The following is an 11,835-nucleotide window of genomic DNA, read 5'->3' as shown; positions in this document are numbered from 1 at the left end:
CCGTGCAATGGCTCTTTGCCGTGCGCTGTTAGTTGTTTTACCGTGCAATGGTTCTTTGCCGTGCGCCCGCTCTACTGATACACTTTGCCGTGCAGAGCCGCACGGCAAAGGCGAGGCGCACGGCAACGCCCTTTTCCTCGTAGCGAGTCATATACTAAAAAATAGCTGATCTCCAATCTCCTAATTTGATGTACCCATAAGTGCAATGCAAGCCCGTAATGTTCATCTCAATATGCTCTTAGTTAATTGCCTATTACTCCCTTCGTCTCAAAATATAAGGCGTCTAAAGATTGATCATAAGTTAAACCTTACTAACTTTGACCAAATATTTAGTAAAAAATATTTACATCTACAATATGAACATATTAAGAAAATAAAATTGATGGTGAATCTATTGATGTTGATTCAGTATTATAAATATTCAGATTTTTGTGTATAAACTTGATCAAACTTACAAAATCATTCACTTTTGGCTGATCCTTAGACGCCTTACATTTTAGAATGGAGGGAGTAGTACATTAATGTATATGTGCAAGCAGCTCGTGTTTCAATGCCATCCACTTTTTTTATCAAGAAGCACCTTCTTTATGGAGGCCTTTACGCCTATATGTTTATCATCAAGACGATAGGTGTTGTATATGCAATCGTCTTCTAGATAATCCACCCACAAAGTTGCCTCGAGACTTCTCATGATGATGACATCGTTGTTGTACGAATGAGAATAAAGTTTTTCTCCGCCCCACATCTTCTCAAACTCTATGCCACTCCCATGGAAACTCCCCCGCGATGGATGCACAATCCTGGTCCCGACATACTCACAGTAAAGGCAACGGACTTGTTCAGTGCCTGGTGGCGGGATGTCCACAGGGCAACACAAGCCCCTCTCCTGAGTGCCGCCATCGTTGTGAAATTCAGCAAAGAAGAGAGTTGGAGGTGTATCAGCAGACTGGGTAGCGAGAAAATTAACGTGGGAGCAACCAAATGTGCCCTTGAAAGGAGCCGTGTACACTGGGCCATTGACACGCTCATTGACACCGCAGATGACATGCAGCTCGTATTTAGGTACGCCATGTTGCAGACTGTATCCGTCAAGTAAAGATTTCACCGTTCTGACGACTTCGGCGTGATGGTTCCAGAACTTGCTCGTTAGTTGTTCCATGCTCGTGTAGGTCGGCCTATTTACCACCTTGATTGTTGTTTCGGGGCGCTCCGACCCGCTAAATGAGAACAAAGATTCGGCAAGGTGGTCAGCATCCACCTGCGAGAGGTGGCCGCCATCCTTGAGATAATCTGAGGCCACGCGCGGCATCGACTTATTAGACGGTCCGAGAAGCTGTGCCTGGTCATGAGGTTTGGGGTGCAGCGCAGCGGTGGCGGCAGCAACATAGGCTTGTTCGACGCTGGCAGATACCATGTCATCATCATTGTTATAATCATCAAGGAGGTTCGGATCAGCGATCCTGAGATCGGCCCCCGCCGCCTGCAGCCGCTGCATTGCTTCATCGGGCGAGAGGTTGTCTGTGGCGCAGCGTGTGCAGAGGAAGGAGAGAAGGCCATAGAAGGACCGGACCGCGATTCTCAGCAGGCCCTTGCTGTTGATCGCCTCTAGGTCAACTTTTTTCTCTAAAGGAAAAGCTCGGCTATACCAGATTGTATTTAGGATGATGTTGGAGACGGGATCCAGCGGACCATAGCAGTGTCCGGCGTGGAGCAAGCTATGGTGGTACTGAGAGCGCAGTCCCTCCTTGGGCAGCCGAGAAAGTGCCTGCAGGTAGTATCCATGGATGGTAGTGAGCAGCACGCGCCTCACCGTGGATCGATCAGGAAATACATTCACCTTGTTGCGTACAAAGGGGTCTGGACTGAGCTTGAGGATGCGGGAAGAGGCAAGTTCCCATGATTTCTCCAGACTGAAACCCGATGTTTGAGGTTCCATGACCAGAATATCTTTGATGGCAATCGACTGAAACTGGTCGACGGCTGCACATGGACCTGATATCACGGCGGCGACCCTCTCCAGAAAATGTGAAAGCAGCTTCCACCCCGACGCGAACTGCTTCGGGCTTGGATGCTGGGCGGCAGCCGCGGCGCATCTGAGGGCCGTCTCGACGGCCGCGACAGTGGCGTCGGATGTAAACCCGAAACTCTGCTCCATACCGCGGTGATGAACGACGAGGCGTGCGGCGACGAGGGGATCCAGGTCGGCTTTGCAGAGGTACCACATGGCCCTGGCTTCGTTGAGGTGGGGAAAGAGTGCCGCCAGGAAGGCGACGAGGCCGTCGAGCGACCGCTGCTCTACGTTCCCGGCAAGACCTGGTTTTCTCTGCACCACGGCGGGGTCAGGGTCGGCTTTCACGACGGCGGCGCTGGCAATTATGACGCCGGCGACGATGTTGGAGACGGGGTCTAGGAGTCCGAAACAGAAACCGGCGTCGGCGACGACCCCGCCACGGAGCTTCGCCTGTTGGTAGCAGCCGTCGATCTTGCCGAGAAGCTCCGATCTGAGCTCGTCTCTCTCCTCTATCGGGACGATGGGCGCCTCGTCGTCGAGCGTCCTAGGCCCGTAGATCCGCTGCTCGCTGATGCACATGCGGCTGAACCTGCTGCTGGTGCTGGCGACGGAAGCTGCTGCAGCCATGGATTGGGTTCGAATAGAACTCGTGGCGATTGGAGATTTTGGGTCTGGTTCCTTGGACATAATAAGATAGCCAGGTTCACCGGACGCGTTACGTGTTTCCAAACCGACCTTCAGATCACTACGGGAAAAACAGGCGCTGCCGTGCGGCCTATCATTGCCGTGAGGCACCGCACGGCAAAGACATCTTTGCCGTGCGCCGAAAGAGGCACTCACGGCAAATAATATACGCACGGTAAAGTTAGAGCGGGGCGCACGGCAAAGTTCGTGTGCACGGCAAACTCACCAGTGCCGCACGGCAAAGTCCATCAAATGCGCACGGCAAAGAATCCAGGACGGCAAAGCCAATAAACGACGCACGGCAAAGAAACTATGGTCGGCAAAGGGCCGGGACGTTGCCGTGGGCCACCCTTTGCCGTGCGGCCAGAGAAAGTGCACGGCAAAGCCGCCTTTGCCGTGCGACTTCTTCTTTGCCGTGCGCCATACTTCATTTTATTTGTTTTTCTTTCTATTTTATTTCATCTAATACTTTTTTTTTAGTTCTACTTTTTGATGAATATTTATTAGTGTTAATTAAGACAATGTGCAATACAAAATTACTCTCCATGCATGTTCATCCCCCACATATATCAGGGTTTCAGAGCAATTAATCTGTACGCGCTTCGGAAAATCTGCTAAGTGTTATCGCCCAAATGTGAGGAAGGTCACACACCGGGGAGCTACTTTTGCACCATTAGACCTTGCATCACACTTTGACACATATCATAGGTCCACATGCAAGGTTTGGTGGGGTTCCGGTGCTCCGGCGGTCGTTATCCCCCTCCTCCCCCCAAAGCAGTGAACGTGTGCCCCGGCGGGTCTACCCCCTAGATTTCTCCGCGAGGGTGCACCAATGTAACTTTTCATTCTTTTAGGTTTGTTTAGTACATATACACATGGAGAACCAAAGATTGGGACCCTTTGGCACATATACCCGCAGCTAGAGCCATTATCACACGATCGACGGTGTGCTCGATCTACTTGGTTAGGGTTAGGTGTAGGGTAAGGGCTAGGGTTTAGGGGCTAGGGCTAGGGTTTAGGTTAAAGGGTAAGTATTTATGGTTAGGTATAGGTTTAGGGTTTAGGGTTAGGGTTAGGGTTTATGATGCATGGTTCTCGCAGCTCGCGTCGTGGTTTAGGGATTTAGAGGGGTTTAGGGCTCGAAGCCTCCCCATTTTAGGGTTTAGGGTTTAGGGGAGCTACTTTTGCACCATTAGACCTTGCATCACACTTTGACACATATCATAGGTCCACATGCAAGGTTTGGTGGGGTTCCGGTGCTCCGGCGGTCGTTATCCCCCTCCTCCCCCCAAAACAGCGGAACGTGTGCCCCGGCGGGTCTACCCCCCTAGATTTCTCCGCGCGAGGGTGCACCAATGTAACTTTTCATTCTTTTAGGTTTGTTTAGTACATATACACATGGAGAACCAAAGATTGGGACCCTTTGGCACATATACCCGCAGCTAGAGCCATTATCACACGATCGACGGTGTGCCTGATCTACTGGTTAGGGTTAGGTGTAGGGTTAGGGCTAGGGTTTAGGGGCTAGGGCTAGGGTTTAGGTTAAGGGGTAAGTATTTATGGTTAGGTATAGGTTTAGGGTTTAGGGTTAGGGTTAGGGTTTATGATGCATGGTTCTCGTAGCTCCGGCGTCGTGGTTTAGGGATTTAGAGGGGTTTAGGGCTCGAAGCCTCCCCGGTTTAGGGTTTAGGGTTTAGGGGAGCTACTTTTGCACCATTAGACCTTGCATCACACTTTGACACATATCATAGGTCCACATGCAAGGTTTGGTGGGGTTCCGGTGCTCGGCGGTCGTTATCCCCCTCCTCCCCCCAAAACAATGAACGTGTGCTCCGACGGGTCTACCCCCTAGATTTCTCCGCGCGAGGGTGCACCAATGTAACTTTTCATTCTTTTAGGTTTGTTTAGTACATATACACATGGAGAACCAAATATTGGGACCCTTTGGCACATATACCCGTAGCTAGAGCCATTATCACACGATCGACGGTGTGCTCGATCTATCGGTTAGGGTTAGGTGTAGGGTTAGGGCTAGGGTTTAGGGGCTAGGGCTAGGGTTTAGGTTAAAGGGTAAGTATTTATGGTTAGGTATAGGTTTAGGGTTTAGGGTTAGGGTTAGGGTTTATGATGCATGGTTCTGCAGCTCCGCGTCGTGGTTTAGGGATTTAGAGGGGTTTAGGGCTCGAAGCCTCCCAGCTTAGGGTTTAGGGTTTAGGGGAGCTACTTTTGCACCATTAGACCTTGCATCACACTTTGACACATATCATAGGTCCACATGCAAGGTTTGGTGGGGTTCCGGTGCTCCGGCGGTCGTTATCCCCCTCCTCCCCCAAAACAGCGGAACGTGTGCCCCGACGGGTCTACCCCTAGATTTCTCCGCGAGGGTGCACCAATGTAACTTTTCATTCTTTTAGGTTTGTTTAGTACATATACACATGGAGAACCAAAGATTGGGACCCTTTGGCACATATACCCGCAGCTAGAGCCATTATCACACGGTCGACGGTGTGCCTGATCTACTGGTTAGGGTTAGGTGTAGGGTTAGGGCTAGGGTTTAGGGGCTAGGGATAGGGTTTAGGTTAAAGGGTAAGTATTTATGGTTAGGTATAGGTTTAGGGTTTAGGGTTAGGGTTAGGGTTTATGATGCATGGTTCTGCAGCTCCGGCGTCGTGGTTTAGGGATTTAGAGGGGTTTAGGGCTCGAAGCCTCCCCAGTTTAGGGTTTAGGGTTTAGGGGAGCTACTTTTGCACCATTACACCTTGCACCACACTTTGACACATATCATAGGTCCACATGCAAGGTTTTGTGGGGTTCCGGTGCTCCGGCGGTCGTTATCCCCCTCCTCCCCCAAAACAGTGGAACGTGTGCCCTGGCGGGTCTACCCCCTAGATTTCTCCGCGAGGGTGCACCAATGTAACTTTTCATTCTTTTAGGTTTGTTTAGTACATATACACATGGAGAACCAAAGATTGGGACCCTTTGGCACATATACCCGCAGCCTAGAGCCATTATCACACGATCGACGGTGTGCTCGGTCTACTCGGTTAGGGTTAGGTGTAGGGTTAGGGCTAGGGTTTAGGGGCTAGGGCTAGGGTTTAGGTTAAAGGGTAAGTATTTATGGTTAGGTATAGGTTTAGGGTTTAGGGTTAGGGTTAGGGTTTATGATGCATGGTTCCGCAGCCTCCGGCGTCGTGGTTTAGGGATTTAGAGGGGTTTAGGGCTCGAAGCCTCCCCGCTTTAGGGTTTAGGGTTTAGGGGAGCTACTTTTGCACCATTACACCTTGCACCACACTTTGACACATATAATAGGTCCACATGCAAGGTTTGGTGGGGTTCCGGTGCTCCGGCGGTCGTTATCCCCCTCCTCCCCCAAAACAGCGGAACGTGTGCCCTGCGGGTCTACCCCCTAGATTTCTCCGCGCGAGGGTGCACCAATGTAACTTTTCATTCTTTTAGGTTTGTTTAGTACATATACACATGGAGAACCAAAGATTGGGACCCTTTGGCACATATACCCGCAGCTAGAGCCATTATCACACGATCGACGGTGTGCCTGATCTATTGGTTAGGGTTAGGTGTAGGGTTAGGGCTAGGGTTTAGGGGCTAGGGCTAGGGTTTAGGTTAAAGGGTAAGTATTTATGGTTAGGTATAGGTTTAGGGTTTAGGGTTAGGGTTAGGGTTTATGATGCATGGTTCTGCAGCTCCGGCGTCGTGGTTTAGGGATTTAGAGGGGTTTAGGGCTCGAAGCCTCCCCAGTTTAGGGTTTAGGGTTTAGGGGAGCTACTTTTGCACCATTAGACCTTGCATCACACTTTGACACATATCATAGGTCCACATGCAAGGTTTGGTGGGGTTCCGGTGCTCCGGCGGTCGTTATCCCCCGAGGGTGCACCAATGTAACTTTTCATTCTTTTAGGTTTGTTTAGTACATATACACATGGAGAACCAAGATTGGGACCCTTAAGGCACATATACCCGCAGCTAGAGCCATTATCACACGATCGACGGTGTGCCTGGTCTACTGGTTAGGGTTAGGTGTAGGGTTAGGGCTAGGGTTTAGGGGCTAGGGCTAGGGTTTAGGTTAAAGGGTAAGTATTTATGGTTAGGTATAGGTTTAGGGTTTAGGGTTAGGGTTAGGGTTTATGATGCATGGTTCTGCAGCCTCGGCGTCGTGGTTTAGGGATTTAGAGGGGTTTAGGGCTCGAAGCCTCCCTGAGCTTAGGGTTTAGGGTTTAGGGGAGCTACTTTTGCACCATTACACCTTGCACCACACTTTGACACATACCATAGGTCCACATGCAAGGTTTGGTGGGGTTCCGGTGCTCCGGCAGTCGTTATCCCCCTCCTCCCCCCAAAACAGCGGAACGTGTGCCCCGGCGGGTCTACCCCCTAGATTTCTCCGCGAGGGTGCACCAATGTAACTTTTCATTCTTTTAGGTTTGTTTAGTACATATACACATGGAGAACCAAAGATTGGGACCCTTTGGCACATATACCCGCAGCCTAGAGCCATTATCACACGATCGACGGTGTGCTCGATCTATCGGTTAGGGTTAGGTGTAGGGTTAGGGCTAGGGTTTAGGGGCTAGGGCTAGGGTTTAGGTTAAAGGGTAAGTATTTATGGTTAGGTATAGGTTTAGGGTTTAGGGTTAGGGTTTATGATGCATGGTTCTGCAGCTCCGGCGTCGTGGTTTAGGGATTTAGAGGGGTTTAGGGCTCGAAGCCTCCCTGCTTTAGGGTTTAGGGTTTAGGGGAGCTACTTTTGCACCATTACACCTTGCACCACACTTTGACACATATCATAGGTCCACATGCAAGGTTTGGTGGGGTTCCGGTGCTCCGGCGGTCGTTATCCCCCTCCTCCCCCAAAACAGCGGAACGTGTGCCCCGGCGGGTCTACCCCACTAGATTTCTCCGCGCGAGGGTGCACCAATGTAACTTTTCATTCTTTTAGGTTTGTTTAGTACATATACACATGGAGAACCAAGATTGGGACCCTTAAGACACATATACCCGCAGCTAGAGCCATTATCACACGATCGACGGTGTGCCTGATCTACTGGTTAGGGTTAGGTGTAGGGTTAGGGCAAGGGTTTAGGGGCTAGGGCTAGGGTTTAGGTTAAAGGGTAAGTATTTATGGTTAGGTATAGGTTTAGGGTTTAGGGTTAGGGTTAGGGTTTATGATGCATGGTTCCGCAGCTCCGGCGTCGTGGTTTAGGGATTTAGAGGGGTTTAGGGCTCGAAGCCTCCCCAGCTTTAGGGTTTAGGGTTTAGGGGAGCTACTTTTGCACCATTACACCTTGCACCACACTTTGACACATATCATAGGTCCACATGCAAGGTTTGGTGGGGTTCCGGTGCTCCGGCGGTCGTTCTCCCCCTCCTCCCCCCAAAACAGCGGAACGCGTGCCCCGGCGGGTCTACCCCCCTAGATTTCTCCGCGCGAGGGTGTGCCTGATCTACTAGTTAGGGTTAGCTGTAGGGTTAGGGCTAGGGTTTAGGGGGTAGGGCTATGGTTTAGTTTAAAGGTAAGTATTTGTGGTTAGGTATAGGTTTAGGGTTTAGGGTTAGAGTTAGGGTTTATGATGCATGGTTAAGTATTAATGTGTTAGGATTTATGGTTAAGTATTAATGTGTTAGGATTTAGGGTTAGGGTTTAGGGTTAGGGTTATGATTTAGGGTTATATGATTTAGGGTTAGGGTTATGATTAATGTGGCTAGATCAATGGGTTAGGATTTAGGGTTAGGGTTAGGGTTATGGTTAATCACACATTTCTTGAAAAACATGAAACATATAGTATTAAATAATACACATTTTGAAAAACAAGTTTAATATAATTTACAAATAAAACTTAATGTTATTGATAATTTACAAATAAAATTCTTAGTGTTATAGAAGTGGTAAAAATAAAATAAAAATTCTTTGCCGTGCGCAGGCGCACGGCAAAGAAGCCTGCCGCACGGCAAAGGCAGTCCTGCGCACGGCAAAGATGCCCCGCACGGCAAAGGTGCTTTGCCGCACGGCAAAGAAGGAGGATAAGGCTAGATGTCGGGACGTCCTCAGCCAGAAAAAACGCTCTCCTCCCCACACACACGACGCCGCCGCATCGACCTCCCCACACACGACGCCGCCGCCGCCACCTCGACCACGCCGCCGCTGCCCGGCCCCACGACCACGCCGCCGCCACCTGCTGCTCCTCCCAGGCGCCGCCGTTGGCCCCCACGACCACGCCGCCGCCACCTCCTGCTCCTCCCAGCCGCCGCTGCCCGGCCCCACGACCACGCCGCCGCAGCCCCTTCCCCCGGCCACCTCCTGCAGCCCCCCCCCACGCCGTCGCCGCCACCTCCTGCTCCTCCCAGCCGCCGCTGCCCGGCCCCACGACCACGCCGCCGCAGCCCCTTCCCCCGGCCACCTCCTGCAGTCCTCCCCCACGCCGTCGCCGCCTTGCGCGCACGCAGTGCAGTCCTCCCGAGCCCCTGCATATGTAAGGTTGTTAGTCTTAATCTTGATTCCATGTATCTACTTGTTTTTATTCAAGCATTGCATGTAGTTTAGGCGATCTAGGGAAGTATAGGTATGCCAATGATGCTTCGGCTGTGTGGGCGAAAGAGGCGAGATGCCGAGGCTGCCGTGCGACGCGGTGAGAAGTTGAGATGCCCATGGTTAGTAGGGATAGTTAGTGCATGTTAGTGGAGTAGTGGGTCAAAGAGTGGCATGAGTGGCATGTGAGAAGTGCCTACCTCGTGTGTATATATGTTGCATTGATGAATGAGAAAAGGCAGCCGTGAGGGTGCAGCAAAATGTAGTCAAGGTGTTCACCAAGGAAGAGTGGTTCTGGGCAAAGCTTGTTCTTCTTCCTTGGCTAGTGTGTGTGTTGTGTTCCTGTGAGAGAAACCAGAGAGATTGAGAGAGTTCAGAGGAAGATGAAGAAAGGGGCTGCGAGATGCAGCCCCAACAATGGTAATTTTAGCTAGTGTTAGATATAAATGATTTTAGTGTGTAGGATTTTAGTAGCTAGTGTTAGATTTTAGGCGTCGTTTGGATACCGAGCTCTCCGGCTCGCCGGACGTGCTCGCCGGATTTTAGTGTAGATGATTTTATTGTATAGATGATTTTATTTAGGGGATTTCATGTTCACTTGCATGACAATTTTATTTTCTCGCTATGCAGGTGAAGCTTTGAGGTGGACACGGGGCGGCGTCGTGGGGGTGTTTGACGGGGCGGCGTCCCAAATCTTCTTCGACGATTCTCTCACGCGTCTAGGGTATAAATCTCCGGCCCTCCCAGCTTTACATGTACCTAGGTTTTTTTTGTGTCTAGATCACCAAGTCTGTCGCGATACCTAGGCGTCTCTTCCCGACCGTAAGGGTTACGCGGATAAATATGCATTAGTGGTCTCGCATATTATGAACTGTAACTCTTACGGCATTTATCGGGACAGCCGGCGGATGCGTAGTTGGGTACGTTCTCCGTGCTCTACCCCGATCCGAGACAGGATTTCGGTAGCGCCTCCCCGTTGTTCTCCGGATGCACACCCTCTCGGCTTTTTGCCGAGACGTGTATCGGGAGAGCAGCGGGGAGGTGCTGCCGAAATTCCGTCTCGGATCGGGGTAGAGCTGGGAGAACGTACTCAATCTACGGATCCGGCGGCTGCTAGGAGCCCACCTAGTAGAGTTTCGGGTTGATGCACGCGTAAAATAAATAAATATATGATGCATTTATTTCGTATTTGATATATAAATGCTATGTTCGTCTGTTTTGTTGCTGATTAGAGGATGGATAATCGTGGCTGGATGTACGATGGCAGAATCAGTCAGTGGGACTATACTGATGAATGGGGAGAAAAGACCGAGCAGTTTGTGGATAGGGCGTTTGCCATCCCTAGCAGACCTATAAGTGTTTGGTGCCCTTGTAGTAAGTGCGCTAACCGAAAGGCACAGGACAAGGAAACTATGAGTATGCACCTGATCAAGTTTGGGTTCACACCGTCCTACAGGATTTGGACTTACCATGGAGAAAAGGCAAAGAAACGTGCTAGGAAGGAGGTGCGGCAGATTCAACCTAGGGGGAATATGACACTGGTTTTGATAGGTGCTTAGAAAACTTGGCTAATGGTAATGTGCCTGAAAGCTCTCATGTAGAGGTGGAGACACCTCAGGATGCGGAGACAAGTGAGGACCCGGAGGAAAACACAAAGGAGTATTATGAGGCTCTGTTTGCTTCGCAGAAACCCCTACATGAAAATACAGAGGTTACCCAACTAGATGCCTATTTGTAATAACTCCGTGTAATAGAGATGGTCTAGCTAGGTTATTTGTAAGAACTCCGTGCTATGTTTGAGAGAACTCTATGGTAGCTATTTGTTGCTTCCACTAATTAATTAATGTTCATCCTTTTGCATTATTTGTTGCTTTCATTAATGTTCATCTACTTATATTTCTGTTGCTTTCACTAATATTTATCTCTTTACAATATTGCGTACTAATAAACCACTCTCTTCATTTGTGTTTGCAGGTGATTGAAGCATGCCGCCAAAAAAAAGGGGTGGCGGTCTTAAAAAGAAGCTCAAGGACTTGGTAGGTGTAGGGACTTCGAGGCGGGGCCGAGCTACTACCCCCTCCTAGCCCCCCTCCCACAGCGCGGCCGCGTAGGAAGAATCTGACGCGGGTACTCACTCCTAGTCCTAGCCCCTCTCCCGCAGCCGATGACGATGACGAGGAGGAGGACCGGGAGCACCACGGGGGTGGGGAGGACCAGGAGGAGGAGGGGGGTGGGGAGGACCAGGAGGAGGAGGGGGTGGGGAGGACCAGGAGGAGGAGGGGGACGAGGAGGACCTCTCGGAGGATGAGGGGTTGGGGAACTTAGTGTTCGATCCTGATCCAAGCCTAGAGTGGTGTGAGCCGGAGGATTACCAGTACGTTCCAGGCTGTGGAGAGGCTGAGGCCACGTGATAGGAAGCCATATCGGCGTGGGATAACACAGCTCCCCTCGTCGAAGAGCTGGCGCTACAGGCACGTTGTTCTACAGCCCTATGGAAGGAGGTACATGTTAATTTTTGGCATTTCGTTATCGCAATTTTGTCATTATCAAAATTATTATCACATACATATTGATGTTGTCGTTTCATGGTGCAGCTTAT

General features: G+C 50.5%; 1 protein-coding gene across 1 annotated transcript; it reads right to left on the bottom strand.

Annotated features, from left to right (window-relative positions):
* Positions 1-547: 547 nt before the first annotated feature.
* LOC124657222 lies at positions 548-2,638 on the bottom strand. The gene has a single exon (XM_047195808.1). It carries the CDS (start codon positions 2,636-2,638, stop codon positions 548-550), a length of 2,091 nt encoding a protein of 696 aa, XP_047051764.1.
* Between the last annotated feature and the right edge of the window lie 9,197 nt (positions 2,639-11,835).

The sequence above is a fragment of the Lolium rigidum genome, chromosome 5 (genome assembly GCF_022539505.1).
Source record: "Lolium rigidum isolate FL_2022 chromosome 5, APGP_CSIRO_Lrig_0.1, whole genome shotgun sequence".
Lineage (NCBI taxonomy): Eukaryota > Viridiplantae > Streptophyta > Magnoliopsida > Poales > Poaceae > Lolium > Lolium rigidum.
Note: the sequence above shows the minus strand (reverse complement) of the source record. Positions and strands in the feature narration are given on the sequence as shown.